We start from the raw sequence: 17,814 nt of genomic DNA on the forward strand, positions 1-17,814 counted from the left end.
ATTCTGTTTCAACTCAGAAGTAGTACTGCAATATGTGACTTCTCTTAGAGTTGCTGAAAATCAGGCTGAACAGCTTGACTGTTTTCTTCGCCAGATCTTTTGAAAACTTAGAATGTTAGTTGTTCAGATCTGACAATTTTATTTACTTTCTGTGATTGCTATGAAACAGCTTTCTGAGTTCCTTCTGACTCGAGAAGGATTTCACCACCACCTGAGATGCATCTGTAGAGTCTACTTTGCCAAGTAGAGAATAGGAATATTGACTGAAATGGTTCCTCCAACTCTGTTTAGTTACTGTCAGCTCTATCATTTTCACCTAGGCTGGGAGCAATGCCTTGTTCCTTTGGCTTTAACAGACTTATGAAGTGTTTTTCATGTGCTTTAATGCTGCTGGTCATCTGAATTCAGGTTCCTCATGCTCATCTGGTGTGCCTATCCATGACGCTGAGTGAGGGATTTTGCTGTCGGTTGCTCTTTGTGCTTAGCCTTGGTGACTACAGTAGGACTTTGTACCCATCCCTCACCTGCTATCCGTATCATGCTCGCACCCTTCCCCCCTCCCCCCCCCAAAAAGGTATATATTAATTTTGGGGTATGGCTATTCCATGTAGGACAACTCAGGCTTGGCTGACCAGACCCTGACTTCCCCCATCATTTGGTATGGCCAGGGGACTTTCTGCTATAACTATACACAGGCTTTCTGGCATGATAAACCTTCCCAACTGGCTAGATCCATTTTGGCCCTGCAGCCTTCAGCTTTCCTGCACAGCTGACAAAATGTTGTGTCAACAAACTGCAGGCCCAGCTTGCACAGTGAGTTTTGAAAGGAGTAAGTGAGGTAAGGCTGGGCAGAACGTCTCTCAGCCAAGTGTGTTTCATCAAGAGACTAATGTTAAGTAATTTCAGTAACTCTGTTTCTTAGGAAACGGAGATGCAGCTCAAAGAACATAGCTACTTTTGAGAAATACCACTGTGATGAAAGGACACCGTGTTGATCCCAAATGTGTCCTTTGCCCCCTAATTCAGGGACAGTGGGTAAAGGGAGAAGTGATCGCAGTGGGGCATTTTGACTGCCATGAGATGCCCCTGAAAGGAAAACAAGAGCAAGATCTACCATTTCCATATAAGGTAACCTTGACAAAATATGAAAGCTTAAACTGGACTCTTGTCCAGCATCCTGTGCTGAAGTATGTCCTCTGGGTTGCCTGCAGGAATAAACTCTGTACCTTTCCATATCAGTTAGTGGAGTGATATCCCATCAGAGGTGGGAAGGAGACATGGTTTCAGGATGAAAAAATGGGTAGAGACATGTTATTATAGAATCATAGAATGGTTTCAGTTGGAAGGAACCCTAAAAACCATCTGGTTCCAACCCCGTGCTGTGAACAAGGACACTCCCCACCAGCTCAGGCAGCCAAGGGCCCCATTCAACCCGGCCTTGAATGCCTCCATGGATGGGCTGCACACAGCTTCTCTGGGCAGCTGTGCCAGTGCATCACCAATATTGTGCTGTTCTCCTGTGTACTTCCTAAGTAAGTCCTGTTCCATTGTCAACCTTGATTTGTTGCTGTATAAAATGCTTCAGTTGAAATCCCCAATACTGAAGAAAATTCTTTTTTGAGATTTATCTTTCCTGGTGAGAAGAAATGTCTTTGAGGCTCAGTTCATGCATGTCTGATGTCTCCAGGCTTCCCTGGGCTAAGCGCAGGCAGATAGCAATGCAGCTGAGGCATCTGTGCCCATGTGAGGCAGCTGTGGCTGTGCAGTTAAGTCTGTGGAGCTCCTCTCACTAAGCATCCCATAATATTCCAATTAGTGGTGCATTTGGCCTTGTAATTGTGTGAAGTGCAAAGAGCTTAAAGTTTCACCATCCTGATACTGACAACTTTGCCCTACCTTTCCTCTGTTCCTGTGTGTGCTTGCTGCAGTGCTTTGAGCGCTGTCATTGACCTCAGTGGGAACCTGCAATGTGTACAAAGGTAAACCTATCCTCCAGGGAATGTTCAGGATTTGGGCTTAAAAGATTACCTTTTTTTAAAAAAAAATTTTAAAAAAAGGTAATTATCTGAAATGGCATGAGGAAAGGCTGCTGTGTTTTTTTTTTTTAAAAAAAAAAAGATGTAAACTGACAAATCGTGTGTTGCTGAAAGAGTTTCCCATGAGAATATGGATCCCGGACTGACTTGTAATAATAGAAACATTTGCAAGCACCCCAGAACTGAAATGTAAAATATAGTTGTTGAATTGAATTGTTTCTGTTTTCTTCAACTACTGTTAGACATGTGAGAAATGGGAGTGCATTTTGAACAAATCCTGATTTGAGGTAGGAAAAAAACTGGTAATACTTCAAGACTATGCATCGTATTTTTGAAAGCCTACAAAACTGTCAAAATGAGCTTCAAGTCAACCTGGAATCTCTAAAACAAGAAATTTTTTTATGTGGAGATTTTGAATTTTACCATGAAAATCCAAAATCCTAACTTCGTAGGTCAGATGAGGGAAGAATTTCGTGATTATATTTTCCGCTTTTGCAACTATTCTCATGTCCTTAAGGCCGTATATATTGAGCTGAGAATAGAAGATTATAGATAAATGGATACCTAAAAACAGATTGAACCATAACATTTACATTTTTCCCTTATCTGATCTGAGGGTTTTGCAATTGTTGGGTTAGTAACCCTCTCTCTCATTCATGAACTCATATTTGACAGAGCAACAGGAATGTTGATCCCTTGTTTCTTAACATCACTTAAAGGGCTTGATTGAGCAAATCACTTTGAATTGGAGTTGTGACATCCCATTCAATATATATGTCTTTTGTTTTTTAGAAGAAGTACCCAGAAATATATTTCTTCTATGAGAAGAAACTGTTTCCAGTAATTTTAAGGGGACTGATCAAAGGACTACAGTGTAGAGGGTCTTGGTTCTTTGCTAGGTCGGTGCTTGTTCCACTGTCGGAATCTTGTTTGCTATAGCACAGCCCCTATAAGGTATGTAGAAGGATCTTTTGATTAGTTACTAGTATGAGGTCGGCCTGGGATTTTAATAAAATGAATGAGGTCATTTTTTTTTCCTCCACTGAATAAATATTAACTGATGTATTCAATTTGTTTGATAACGTTCTTCATGAATTTCCATTCTGAGATTTGTAATTCTTATCTAATAAAATGCTATCATAAAGACCACTTTTGAATGCCTCCCATGGGCTGGAGATGAGGTTTTCAAACAGAAGTCTATTTACATTAAGAGTATGTATACTGTGGTAGACCAAGAATAATAAGGCTTTATATAATATTTCAGTTTTACAGTGTTTTCCTTTACTTTACATTAAGTAGTAATGTAAGAATAATAATGAGAATAAGAAGTAGTAGAATATTCATAAAAATATAGTTGTATGAGGTTAGCTGGTTTGTCGTTCAGCCCAGGTTGGAAATCAGCCTCGTGGAGGTAGCTAGCACAGAGTCTTGAGCTGCTTGACCCCACCTGGGATTGTTTGGTGATGTTTTACCTTGTGGTTGCTCACTCCTTATGACGGATTTCACTGCAATGCTTTTGAAGGAAGGGGGAGGAGGAGAGCCTAGCATTCAATATGAACTCCTATCCCTTCGGCCTTGGTGGTGCTTTTTGGAGACTGCTTCTCTGGCGTGCCTACTAATCTTCATATTCTCTTTAAGGAACTACTGGTGGAGACTGTAAAGAGAGTAAAGCTTCATGTGTGGGATCTCATGATGGATGTGGGGTTCCCCTCCTTCAGCTCATGGGGCAGAGATGTCAGGGGAAAGAATAGTGGAGGCTCCCCATCAAGTCTTTAAGTCCCCATTGAGCCTGTATAGGCATTGATACTAATCATCTGTGGATGGCAGTTTTCATAATATCAGCTTTGTATTCTTAAGTTTATCACCACTCTTGGGAAGGTTTGGAGCTGAAGGGGAATGTTGTTCAAAGTTTAGGGGGAGCCAACTCATCTTTCAGTTTTTCAGTTGGAGAAAATGCAGTTAGCTACCAAATCTGTACTTCACTGAGCTGTACTACACACTTTCTTAAGTTTACTACCATTTGTGCTGTGTAACTACGTAGACATGTTCAACTTGTACTATTACTTTTACAAGCAAATCCTTCGGGAACTGATCTTTTGCCCATTTTATAAAATGGTAATTGAACAACAGAATGATGTTTTAACATAATTCAATATTGGAAAACAATCTAAAAATACAAGGAGGGGGAAAATAATTTTATTTCATGTGTGTATAGGAGAAATGAAATTGTTCCCTTGTAAGTATGACCATCCTTTCAGCTCAATATTAAATGAGAGGGACAATACGCTTAAGCTGGGTCTTTTGGCTACGTCTGTGGAAAGTTCCTCTGTAGAGAATGAGAAGCCCTTGACCTTGAAGCCATTAGCTACCTTTTTATGATCACTAAGAGCCGTAAAAAGAGCAACATTTGTTAGATAGGAGATCCCAGTCGTAATGGGGATCATATCTATGTAATAAGGTCACCTGCTGGACTGTGTCCCTTTTCTCTTCCCTCTTTTATGCTCTGAAATACTCTGTAGGGATGAAAATAGGCACTTGCTCAGAGTAGCTCAGAGAAATGCTGGAAGCGGCCTTTAATAAAAATGTGCTCAATGCTAGTGAACGTTTTAGGGGTGGGAAAGAAGTAGCCAAAAGGGCATGATCAAAACTTACACTCCCTCAAGCGCTTGCTAATCTGGTATGTGACAATGGTAAGGAAGACTGACGTACAGTGTTGATAATGGCGGTCCTAAAATACCAACCTGCAGCCATGTGGCAGCAGTTGGAAAGCTGGAAACCTTAAATGCATTTTTTTAGATCACTTAAGACTGTCAGTATGTGCACATGTACTGAGATGTGTTTTCTAAAATTTCTGACAGGTGGTAGGCAAACGCTAGGGTCTTACACACAGGTTCCCATTAAGATGAATAATTACTAATATGAGATTATATTCGTTCCAATTATCGTGTCTTTTTTCCTTCTAGTATTGGAACAGGGATCATCCCAAACATCATGCAGACAGCAATTGCCGTAAATTGGCCTATAAACACAGAAAATAAACCAGAGAGCTCTCACAGCAGCCCAGTGTCAGAAACTGCTAACTATCAACCATAGCATTCACTGGAAGGCTGAAAACACATTAACACTGGAGAAAGCGTGAAATTACATGCATTGACACTCATGAGCCAAGTGCTCCTGTCTAGAGGAGCCTCAGTGTTTTGGATAGTCCTGAATGTGACTTTGTGTCCCTCCAGCATGCCAGGCAATGGGGACAGGAATGATGCTGAGCTCCTGGGCCACCTCCTCCATTGAAGAAGTTGCTGAAGAAGTTCCTGGTGGCCTTTGCTGGCTGCAGCTTTATGTGTACAAGGACCGAAAGGTTACCAAATCCCTAGTGAGGCGTGCAGAGATAGCAGGTTACAAAGGAATCTTTGTGACAGTGGACACACCGTTCCTTGGCAGGCGTATTGATGATGTGCGCAACAAGTTCCAGCTTCCTCCCCACCTCAGGTAGGTGCCTCCCGGAGGGATGTGGGATGAGCATGCTGCGGTGCACCCTGAGGTGCAGGGGGCTTGTAAGGGGGGATTTTTCTCTGGCATGAGGAACTTCTTCCAGATGACATACACCATACTGGGTGATATCACTGGGTGCAGAGCACACATAGTTTGCTGTGGTTTATAGGGGCAGAAGTAAGCTATCTTGGCTGTCTTCACACGCTGTAAAAGGTGTGTGTGTGTCAGGCAGCGTGAGGCTGCAGACTGACAAAGTTAGTGATGAGGCATTTCTTTGTATGTCAGGCAATTAATCTTTGGACATCTTCAAAACTCAACTGGGCACAACCCCATCGAATCTGCTCTGGCTTTGAAGCTGGATCCAGCTGCAGTGTTGGCTGCACTCTGAGCAGGAACCTGGATTAAGTGATCATCAAAGGCCTCTCCCAGCCAATGTCATCCTATGACACAGCAGTGTGTCCAGGCCCATGTCAGTACTGAATGTGGAGTCCCTTTCGGAGTAACTTCAAATTTCCTTTCAGCCAATACAGAAACAGAGGGGGATCAGCTTTCTTAAACTGTTTCAAAAGCAATTTCCACCCCTACATCTCTTTTGGGACTTCTACATCTCAAGAAAAATTAGTGGTCTCTGCACTAATTCTAATTTCTCATTATTTCAGGGCCTATGCAGCATTTAACTTAAAACAGAGTTCTCCAGTGATGTTTTATGGGTGCTGATGCTGGCCTGATTTCACTATATTCTGCAAACATGAATTGATACGCTGTAAGACCACCCAGATTAATGCTTACTGCAGTGCTGGCACAGTGTTAGCAGCCAGTTCAGCTGGAACAGTAAAAGGGTGAATGGGATATGCAGGATTTTTGAGTTTGCAAAATGGAGCTAAGAATCTTGTACTTACAAGGACCTGAGACTAGCCACAGTCAGTCATGGTATACGTTAAGACTACTGCCCTCATTCAGAATCTGTAAATGAAAACAAAATTGAAATTAAAAAAAAAAAAAGAAAAAGGATAGTTGAACATATTTTGAAGTGGATTAACTTTGGTTTGAGTTCTAGTTGAGAGCTAGTTTTGGATATTATTGATGAATCTGAAGTGTTCTTCCACTGTCTCCCACAACTGTAATATTATGCTGTGTACATACCACAAGTAGCATGAAATATAGCAAGAACTACAAAATACATTTTAAAAATGTAGCAAGAAATATAAAGTTAAATCCTAAGTTCCTTCATTTTCATAATTTTCATTTCAAAGGTACAAAATGGGACTGTACAACCACAAAGTGCCATGTACCCTGCCCCATATACCAGTACTTGAAGATAATAGATGAAATGGTGAAGATAAGCAGTGTTAAGGGTGCTCTGTCAATGATTTCTGTATTAAAGGTACCATCTTATGAGGAAAGCACCAACATACAAAAAATCCTCGACAAACCTGGCATTAAAAAGTAATGCACTGCTTATGCATCTGCCCTATATATTAATCCTGCTATAGATTCGTAACTAACAAAGCATTATTGATGCACATTGTCATTTTATCCAAGGAGAATTGCTTTTAATAGCTTTTTTTTTAGGGGCAGTGTCATTTTAAGACCTGGGGTTATACAGTTTCTGGATGAGAGTCAAATAACCCAAAAATATTTGAGAAAAGCAATAGCGCATTTCTGAAACATTTTGACCCCACTTGACCTAACAGTAACAAGGTTTTGTTTGAGTGAACCATATGGAATAATATGAAGTTGGAGTAATCTTTAAAGGTACAAATTCCTTCAGATTTCAGAGTGACACTCAGTGTTTTGTTGCAGAGTTAGTGGTGAAACTGGGTAGTGTGGGGCTCTGCTCAGTTACTTGATAACTTTTTCTTGGCTTCAGATTTTCAACAAAGTTTCAAAGCAACAACAAGGTGCCATTGTGCTCCAAAATGTATGTAAGGCAACATTCATTCAAGTGTTGACCCGCATTTCACAGTCCAAGAAAAACAACGGTTATTTATATAATCTTATCCATGGTTCTGTTTTTCTCTGGGTACCCCACCCTCCACAAACCAACAGCTGAAAAGCTGGATCTTGCTGAGAGCCTGCTCCGCTCTCATTTTCTTCTTTGGTTGGAGCTGAACAGAAAACCCGAGTGAAATGTTGCTTGTTACAGGCATGAAATCAGCAGTGAAACTAGCCAGTTTCCGTGCAAAAATACTGTGTGTTCCCAAAATGTGGAATATGAGTATAAAATAGCACAACATGAATAGACACGCAATTTCCAAAGTACAGAGCTATCAACATGGTGTGGGGCATAGGTGTTCTGGGTTGTACTGGTATCACCTATGCTGATTTGGTGCTTGAGAGCACTTGGGCTGTTTCAGCTTTCTAACATAAACACAGCCTCTCTTTCTCTGTATGCCCACATTTCCTCCTCTCCTGCTTTGTCTGCTAAGGCTGAGTTCTGGTGCAGGGGCTGGTGTTTGCCATTCAGTTCCTAGAACTTGTGAGATTGATTTGGTTCTAATGAACAAATAATAGCTAGTGTTTTCATACAGCCATTTTCCCCCCTACATTTTGTAGGCAAACGTACAAAAAAGATGAACTGTACACATGAACTATTGCCTGGATCTTGGGCTTGTCAGTCAGATGAAAATTCTGGTTTCTTTGCAAGATTTCATGCAGATCCATCTAATTAATAAAGTTTTAAAAAATTTCTCTTTTCCTCTCCCATTTACACAGTCCTCTATTTACTCCAATAGTTGAATTCCCTGGATGAAGAATAAAAGCAAGGAAAATACTTGCTGCATGAAAGCCAAGGGGGTTTTTGCTACAGATACTGGAAAGTAGAGGTGCACCTTTTGACTTTGGTGGGACCTGAATTATGTTATGAGCAATTGATATTCCCTCAGTATGCACAGCCTCTACCCTTCAAGGCTCTGAATGGCCCACAGTCTCTGCTGCGTTTATCCTCATGGTGCTCCTGAAAATGCTGTTGCTTCTATTCTATGATGGGAAACGGGCAAAAGGAGTAGGCAGATGCTGCCTAAAGTCACAGAGGACGTATGTGGCAGGATGGATGGTTGAACGTAAACCCTAAATTAAACCCAAAGAGAAAATTTCCATTTTTGGTGTAGATTTGATGCTGAACCTTCAGATTTTAGACTTTATCTTATTTCCTTTGAAAGCATTAGGAGGGTTGCTTTGGGCCCGAGAAGTTTGCAACAAAGTTATCTAATATTTAACAAGACAGAGGTTTTGATTTCGAAGGATTCTGAAGGCTTTTTTACCCTACAATACAGGTTTAATGCAGACATGTTGAATGCTGGCACTAAGGACTGATATTTTATGACTCCAATGAATATTTCACGGACTATTTTTATGCTTTTTGTCATTTTAGACTAAAAAATTTTTCAAGCAACAACTTGGCCTTCTCCTCAGGGAGAGACTTCGGGGAAAACAGCGGCCTGGCGGTCTATGTAGCTGAGGCAATTGATGCAAGTGTCAACTGGGAGGACATCAAATGGCTTCGAGGGCTGACATCACTGCCCATTGTTGCGAAAGGAATCCTAAGAGGTGTGTTGTTCTGTTGTTTTCCATGGAGAGGACAAGGCATCCCTTTTTGTAGAGGCAACGGGGAAGAAAAAGTGCTTGTGCTGCTGAATTTTCTGTAGAATTGTGCTACATTTCAATAGCAAGCATCTGTTTTGCTGACATTAAATATAATGGGATGTACATTCATATTTGTATACTGTGCTAAGTAGGGAAGATTTGCCAAAACAGAGTTCAAAACAATCAAAGGAAAAAACCTTCTTCCTTGTACATGATTGGGATGTGGAAGGTTACAGACATCACCACATGTCCATTTGTTTTGGCTAGGTTCAGTGCAATGTGAACTGGTGAGGGTGATTACTGTGCTGCCTCTGTATACAAGCTCATCTTTGTGGAAGGCAGTATTTGAAGCAGACAAGTTTTTCTTCCAGCAGAACCTGGATGTTATTATTTTCCCATCTGGGGAAAAATTGAAGAAGGGGATTTTGCTGGTTGAAGGTACAGGACAAGGTTTGTGGTACATCCATCAGGCCTGGATGTACTTTTTACTGGTTTTGATGGAACTGCAGAGAGCGCAGGAATACACATGAGCCAAATAGCCAAGACAATGAAGATGCTGCTTTAATAAGTATCTAGAGTTTTCAGGTGGTTTGTATGGCTGGGCTATAGGATGTGTTTACCTTCAGGTTCAGTGGGCAGGGATTGGAGTCCTGTAGTCTGTACACTCTGCCGTGCCATATTGTTTGCTGGGCTAAGCAGCTGTTTGTGTCCCTTTTTCCTTGTCCTGTGCTGTGAGTTCTTTAGCCCATGATCTCATCTGGGAGATCTATGAAAAAGAACCATTTCACTTCAGTGCTGTCTATCTACAAAAATGCAAGTGTGTGAAGATAAAAACAGCAGAAGTGTTGGGCCCTAGGAGATCTTAGATTCCACACAAATGGAAAAAACAACAACAAAACACAGGAGCAAAGCCAAAACAAAAACAACGGCACACCCAAAAGTCCCCAATAAACACTTAAAATTTTCAGGTTGAGATGTTGGTATAACATCAGTTATAGAGTCAGGAATATATATACAGGTATATATACAGTCAGGAAGGACAGCTCATTGTGCTTGTAAACCCTAACTTTAATCTGAGTTATGCACTATTTAAAGGAAGGCAGGATTTCCATTCTGTCAAATGAGCACTGAACACAGCAAAATGTTTTAATTAACTATGGTTTATTACTACAATCTTATCGATAACTGGCATTGAGGGGAAAAAAGTCAGCAAAAGAATTCAGTGAAGTGTTGCAGGATAGAGGGGGAAAAAAATGGCTAGCCACCCAAGTGGCTGTTAGTCCAACGTGATAAAATGTTTTGTTCCAACATTTCAAGTGACCTTCCTAGTCTTATTGCTTAAAGGTGGAACTGTTGTTCTGTGTTGAGATGAGCCTTTGGAATGATGAAGCCCAAAGTGGCTTCTCAGTAGCTTGCAGTGATTTTTTTTTATTTTTAATGATGCCATAATTTCCCACATCGTGATGTTGAGCTCCTAGTTCTGGAAGTAATTTTTTAAAATGTATTTTCAGCCGATGATGCTAAAGAAGCTGTAAAGCTTGGGGTAGATGGTATACTGGTGTCAAATCATGGAGCACGACAGCTTGATGGAGTTCCAGCAACTGTAAGTAGTGGTGCCAATAATTACCAAGTTCTTTCTGCCTTTGGCATTTTCCTTCCTTCCACTGAATACATGGTAGCTAGAGGGAAAACCTGTAAATACGTGTTGTGTACCTTAATCCTTGAGAAGCAGTCTCTCTCCTACTACGGTTGTTTTCACTTTTAGTATTTTCCAGAGACTTCTGAAAAAATTAGAGTTACAGAAAAGCTAAAGGTAGAATTAAATTCTCTCCCCTTTTCTCCTTTCAAACCTTTTCGCCTTTGGAAAAAGTACAGGGTGATTAAATTACAACTTTTTCCTTTTCCTTGTCATGCTTCCCTGTGACTTTCCAAAGGTAAAAAGGGATTTGAGAAGTTCTCAACTGGTGGGGGGGGAAAAAAAAGGAAAGGAAAATGAAAAAGTGTGTGTTCAGTCTGAAGTAAACCCCCCCAGACTCTAGCCATCACTCACCCTTCCTCATTTGGAATGATAAAGCTGCACAAGTAAAAAGAATGAAGGGGAGGAGAATCAGAGCCCTGTTGTGACTGTTTCAATATTCTTAATGCACCATTGTTGAAAATCCTCTGGTTTTCCATGAGAACTTTCTGGTTGGAGAAGGAGACAGGTAAGCCCTTTTCTGCTGCAGGATGTTTTGATGCAAAGATTTAGCAACTCCGCTCAGTCTCCGGTCAGCTCGACAGGCCCACTGGTGTGTCACCCCTTCCTCTGGAGCTCTTCTGCTCTCTGCTTCTTAGGGACAACTGAGGATTTCCCCAGTCAATTCCATTCACCTGCTGATTTCTAGAAGTCTTCAAGTGAACCCACTGATTCTTTCTACAGAGCGTGGGTGCCTCAAGCTTCTGAAATCAATCATTCTTCTACTTCTGTCCTCTTCTTCTTGTCTTCTGCAGAGAATGTATGCTTCAGTTTCACCAAGAGTATTGGAAAATCTTGTGCAAGTCTGTGTGAAGTAATTCAACAGGAAGAATATATGAGGATGTTAAAAAAAAAAACAAAAACATTTTGAAACCTAAAAAATAGGAATTATTATTTTTTACAATTGAAGTAGACCAGAAATTAAACTTGTGAACTACTTTTTTGAGTTATTTCTTTGCAGCATCACTGTGTAGAGGAAACGACACTATCAAAGCCAGAGTGTTCTCTACATTTCATCTTACAAAGAAAACTGTATTTCAAAACACAGTTTTCATATTGAGAATATCTGTATTGGATCATGTGAAGTGTTTCTGTTTTTGAAGCATAATTTCATGGCTTTTCAGAATGTGAGCTGAACTCAAGCTGGTTAATATTTCTAGTGTCTAGTTACACATTGAGGAAATCTATGTTTTAATTATGGTTTGCATCATACTTTAGTTATTATAGCACTTCAATGTTGATACAGATTGTCAGGATGTAGAAAGTAGTCTCTGTATGTGGAAATAGATCCAAAATATGTTTGGCAGGAGAGCAAAACCAAAGGGAGGGGAAAAAATCACAGCCAGTGCCAAACTTCAAGAAAATTTTAATCCAAATCTAAAAACAAACTGTGCTTTCAAGTTTTTTTTTCCCCCGATCTCCTAGTCACTTTTTATCCAGTAGAAAGGAAATGAATTGCATCCATGTTTGAAAGACATGAATTGGTGTGCCTTTTGTTTTACTACCACACACCGTTTCCAGTCTCCTTAGTACTTGGCTTCTAGTCTTGTGTCTTTCCTGATATTCATGAATAGGAACTGTATGTACGTTATAGGAACAGTTGCTATGTCATTAATGCTTGAGCCTTGAATTCAGGAGGCTTATCTCTTCTTGGGACTTCTAGCATGGTGTTGATGTTTTAGTTAATTCCCTAGTTACTTTCCTGTACCTTAGGAACATTAAATGTCCATTTATCTTTGCTTTTACTGCTAGTGCAGGTAGTAAGTAGAAATCAGCAAGAGCAGTATATATGTGCAGAAGAAGAAAATGTTTCTCTCCTTGTTCAAAACTCAGAGAATGTTGAATTTTTCTTAGATAAATAAGTTTCCTGTACAGCTCTTCCTGAGGTCGATGCATTTTCAAACAGAGAAATGTTTTTATTTTTCTGACAACTCAAAGAGTAAGTTCCTCATGACAGATCTCTTACTCATTGTCTTTAGAAAAATTGCCTGCCTTTGTGCTCCTTGATGCTAGCTGGTCCTTGTTATTAATGAATAGAGAATTTAAGCAAGAAAATGAGGATGGCTATTTAAAAAGTCAGTGACTGAGTTTCATCCACAATCTACTGAACGCTGAATGTTAGGGAAATAATATCAAGGCACAGGGTCTCCTCTGCCTGCTACTTCTTACATTCCTCCTAGTAGCTGGTACTGGCTTGTGTTGGATGCGTGCCATGGAATTAGATGGACATTTTATGTGACCCTGCTGATTCTCATTTTATTTATGTGGCAGTCCAAATAAATTTGACCTGTGTATATATCTGCTAACATGCTAAGTCACTTCAGTTTTTGAACACAAAGCTTTATGTATGCATACAATTAGACAAGTAATTGCTCACTTACCTTTTTTGAAGCTTGAATCCTGTACGTAATTCATTCAGAAAATAAATAAGGTCACGGAAGCTGTATTTCTGATTTCGCTCTTCTAGATTGATGTCTTGCCTGAAATTGTTGAGGCTGTGGAGGGGAAGGTGGAGGTATTCCTAGATGGTGGCATAAGGAAAGGCACTGACATACTCAAAGCGCTAGCTCTGGGTGCCAAAGCTGTGTTCATCGGAAGGCCTCTCATCTGGGGCTTGGTTTATCAAGTAAGTAAAAGAAAAAAATTGCAAAAGTATGTCCTTAGATACCTGTGCTAGCTTTTTAGGCTTAGTGTATTCACGTGTATGTGTGAGATAGTGTATGGGAACATGTGCTTGTATCCAGATCGTATAATAATCTAAAATTTGCTGGCCGATACTTAGGAGTCAGAGTTGTCTGTGAAACTTTCTTGATATGTATTTGTATCTATAGACAAGCTATAAGTACACATAACAATGCACATTGCCTCCTAATTGCTTAGGGTGAAGAAGGAGCTAAAGAAGTTCTCCAAATACTGAAGGAAGAGTTTCGACTGGCAATGGCACTGACAGGTGAGACATCAATGTTTCTTCTCAGTAAGAACCACCTCTGCCTCACATTTTGTCACATTCTTTCACGTCTTTCTGTGCAAGGCACCATAGTAACCTATAAAAGGGAGATATAAATGTTTGCAGTATAAACAGGTTAAGCTGCAGAGAGATGAAAAAAGAAACTGGTGTTAGTCTCATCTTATATATAGGATATCTACCTATGTATATGTAAAGGGAGAGTAAAAAAATTATTATTTTTTGCAAGAAGGGCCATAAATCTATAGGAAAGTGATGGCAAATCCTCAGTCACTAAGGGATGGATTACATCTGACTGGATATAGTTTTCTATGAAAAAGGAAAAGAAGAAGCTTAATAGGGTACGGCAAGTGGAGATTTTGACTGATATGTGTTGGATATAAGGAAAAAGTCTTTTACATTGAAGGTGGTGCAGCACTGGAACAGGTTGCCCAGAGAGGTGGTGGAAGCCCCATCCCTGGAAACATTCAAGGCCAGGTTGGATGGTGCTCTGAGCAACTGATGGAGCTGTGGATGTCCCTGTTTATTGCAAGGCAGTTGGATTAGACGACCTTAAAATGTCCCTTCCAACTTTAAGGATTCTGTAATTCTATGACTCTTTGTAACTTGTCCTCTAGGATGCCGGACTGTAAAAGAAATTGGCAGGACGCTGATACGAAGACATGAAGTACTGCTTTCCAAGATTTAGGTCTGAAGATGATCCCCTCTCCGTTTGCCTGTTGCATAGAAAGTATGCCAGATAAAAAGCAACTCTGTTTGCTCTTTGGGCCTCATCCTGCAATCCTGACTGAGGAGGAGTCTTCTGTAAGCGGCCGCTTGTTGAAGAAAGTACTTGCCTCAAGTTTTACAGGTGTTTCTATTCTGCTAGGCTCTTATGGGAAGATACTATACAAGACCAACACAGAAACTTGAAGGTGTTTTGCAGTAAATGCTGATACTAACTTACAAACCTGTAAATAAATTTATTGCTGAAAATGGAACCATTAAGGAAAATGTTCTGATGGCAAACGGCTATCAAAATGTAGAAATTTCAAATGTAAAAGATACTTTTCTCACTGATTAGAGAAACTGCACTGTAGATCAGAAATTAAATCTTGCTTTCTTATGAATATAATTTCTTCTCTCTAATAACGATGTGCTGCTATTCCTTTGTAAGTATGTGGACTTGTATCATGTAGGCTGTAGAGACTCGGAGAATTCTTAGTTGTAAAGAACTGAACAGCAAAGTGAAACTGGAGAAGTTAAGTGACTCAAAGCCCTTTGCAGTCAGACAGCCATTGTGCTTGTGAATCAGATTCACATCAGATCCTTGGCTTGTGCAAATCCTGGTAGTTCTGTTGCCTTCACCAAGCCATGCTGACTATACCCAGCTGGAGCCCTAAGTATTGTTTTTAATCTGGACTCAATTGTTTACAGTATTTTAGATTATTTATTGGATAAATCCGTAGCATCCTGCATCAGTATTGCAGAAAGGTTTTGAAAATTTTGTTCTGGAATTTTTTTTTTTAAAGCCACCATTACACTGTTCCACTGTCACTGATATCACTGTCTGTACCATTTGTTTCCCATCAGTGTCAGGAGAACTTGTGCATTCTGATTCATCCTTTTTGCTCTATTTGAAATATCCTGCATGGAGTTTTAGAGGCAGTTTTGTCATAAATGATGGAATATTACTGTGTGAAATAAAGCTAGGGCTGGAGCTCAAAATGGGGAGAAAACCCAAAAGGCCACATGCTTGCCCTTCAGTTGTAGAATTTGTACTCTTATTTACAGTGGATTGTAGTGTGTTGTGTGAGGGTTGCATAGCAACAAAATAAAGTTTATCTGTGTAAGGAAATATGAATGTTTCTCAGAGCATAGAGAAGCATAATTTCTACTGTTTACTGCACTTATCATATCTGTTGCAATGTGGACTGTGTCAGATGTCAATTACAGACTAACTTCAGAAAGACTGTTTATTTTAGATAATATAAATGTTACTTAGAAGATAGGGGATAATATCTTATGTTTACATGTTTAAGATCCATTTCTAAAGTTTAGAAGATGCAGTTTCCTGTCTTAGCCCCAACCAAATTCAAGGAAAGTTCTGTAACTCCGTGGTCCAGGATAAATTCTGCTGGTGAGGAAACTGATTTTGTTATTTGTGCATAATTAACTATTTCTAGTTCCTTTGGGCAAACGGGCTTATATTTGTTCTTTGCAGCTTGTTATCTGAGAATTGCCTGACTGTCTTCCCTTTCAACCCTAGTAAGAATATACATACATTAAAAGACAAAACCAGAGCCAAATGCTGAAAGGCTGTGAGACAAAGTTGACAGAAATGAAATTAATTTGTCTGTTTAAAAAAAAAAAAGTATATATACTTCAGTCAAGAGAATTTTACTAGATTTGGAGACAGCCAAATACAATTGCTTCTTGAAATGGTTAACAAAACATAGTTTGTTTTAATTATTTATTTCATAATAGAAGTTGAGGAAGATCAATGAGTCTCAGCCATTCTGAACAATGCTCAATCTAAGTAAAACTCTAGCTCACAGTACCTTCACCTAGAGCTGGGAATAAAGCATGCTAGATATTTTCTTTTGGTATCTGTGGCTGAGAGCAAAGGTAAAGTCAGAAAATAATTTTACAGTTAAGCAAGATGGTGTGTTCATTGTTAGACATAGAGGTAGCCAGACATACTACAGCATCATAAATACAAAATATACCAGCTGTTCTGCTCTGCTTCTATGCCTCCTACAGGCTTATTATTTTCTTTAGTTATATTGCTTAGGTTATCCTCAAAGACATTCTCACAACCTCCAGAAAGAGGGGTATGTAGATACAAGTGTGAAGATGAAGGGAGGCTTCAGCTCTGGTGTGGACTGCAGAGACCCATTCCCAGCAACTTGAAGACAGTCTGTGTCAAAGTGGCAAGGTCAGTGAAAGAACCTGTGACGTTTTCTGAAGATCTGGTGGAGCATATCAAAGCCAGACATGCTAGGAGCCGGGCCTTCCTAAGACAAAAACAAACAAACAAACCATTCTTCTGCAGAAGATCCTGAGCTGCAACAAATGGGTAGGTGTGTATTTGGAGGAGAGATTTGAGTATGTTGGGAACATACTTGCTGCAAAGGATGGGCAGTTATGTACAGCATAGGAGAGTGCTGAAAGATAGAAGTACAGGACTGAGGCATGAAATTCTGGTGAGCAGAAGATGGTGGAACTCAGCTGAGGATTGTGAGACCATCTCACCTTTCAGATATAAAGGAAAGGAGATTAGTGTAGCTTTGGGATAGATCTTACACCCTCGCTTAGCCTGTCAGTTCTTTGAAGTAGAGACCTGCTGCTTTTTGAACATTTGGAGCCTGCGCACAGGGTGGGGAATCCACTAGGTAAATAATAGGAGTCGTAATTCAGTTCACTTGAGCTGCAGAGCTGTGAAAGACATGATCTGTTTTCTTGTGACCTCCGCCTCTTGCTGTAACTCCGGGACACGTTATTGTATTTTGCTTTTTACCCATGGCCAAGTCAAACAAATTGCTCTGGGACTGGTAAGAACTCCACCTCCATCCTCAATTTTTCAGGTTAAGGATGGAACTTGTCTGTCTTGCTGAGAATTTTTGAGCATAAATAAACAGATACTTAGAGTAACTTGGTTTGATAAACGGGCAGTGTAGGTTGGGTCTTGTTGGTTATGCAGGCGACTCAAAGATGAAGCGGAGCTGGGGAAGTAGGCAGGAATGGCGCTGCTTTTCTTGGCCTCTCAAATAGTTTTCAGGCTGAAATCAAATACTGAGAGCACGAGGAAAGCTGGCCTCTGAAGTCATGATTTTGCACTGAACCTCACTGTAAGGATATCTCTTATAAAGCTACTTTTGATGTGGAAATTGGGCTCCAAACCACACTGAAGACCATTATAAATAACCACTTCATCACAGGACACACAGAAGTTGGCTTCCTTGAACACTCCTAGAAAGCAAGTCTAATGTTATTGAGCCATAACCTCAGCTAGTGTAAAT

General features: G+C 40.1%; 2 protein-coding genes across 10 annotated transcripts in view; one reads left to right on the forward strand and one right to left on the reverse strand.

The window, feature by feature from the left end:
- HAO1 (hydroxyacid oxidase 1) overlaps positions 1-14,941 on the forward strand; it is a 31,301-nt gene extending 16,360 nt beyond the window's left edge. The window contains exons 3-8 of the mRNA XM_021392485.1: positions 5,270-5,525; positions 8,902-9,077; positions 10,625-10,716; positions 13,316-13,474; positions 13,729-13,798; positions 14,431-14,941. Of these exons, the coding sequence (XP_021248160.1) occupies positions 5,270-5,525; positions 8,902-9,077; positions 10,625-10,716; positions 13,316-13,474; positions 13,729-13,798; positions 14,431-14,501 (824 nt within the window). The 3' untranslated portion in view covers positions 14,502-14,941. The remainder of the gene's footprint in view (positions 1-5,269; positions 5,526-8,901; positions 9,078-10,624; positions 10,717-13,315; positions 13,475-13,728; positions 13,799-14,430) is intronic.
- LOC110396664 overlaps positions 1-17,814 on the reverse strand; it is a 31,002-nt gene that overhangs the window by 4,413 nt on the left and 8,775 nt on the right. For 3 of the 9 annotated variants that reach the window (XR_002437151.1, XR_002437143.1, XR_002437150.1), the window contains 2 exons: positions 13,230-13,343; positions 10,258-11,653 (listed from right to left, as the gene is read on the reverse strand). The gene's annotated coding sequence lies outside the window, so the exon portion shown is untranslated. Of the gene's footprint in view, positions 1-2,126; positions 3,691-5,476; positions 6,043-6,427; positions 6,492-9,733; positions 9,880-10,257; positions 11,654-13,229; positions 13,344-13,521; positions 13,893-15,082; positions 16,810-17,814 lie in introns of those variants that run through there. The other 6 variants (XR_002437148.1, XR_002437145.1, XR_002437146.1 and 3 more) reach the window with 6 other exon arrangements.

Source organism: Numida meleagris, chromosome 3, assembly GCF_002078875.1.
Source record: "Numida meleagris isolate 19003 breed g44 Domestic line chromosome 3, NumMel1.0, whole genome shotgun sequence".
In the NCBI taxonomy this organism is placed as follows: Eukaryota; Metazoa; Chordata; class Aves; order Galliformes; family Numididae; genus Numida; species Numida meleagris.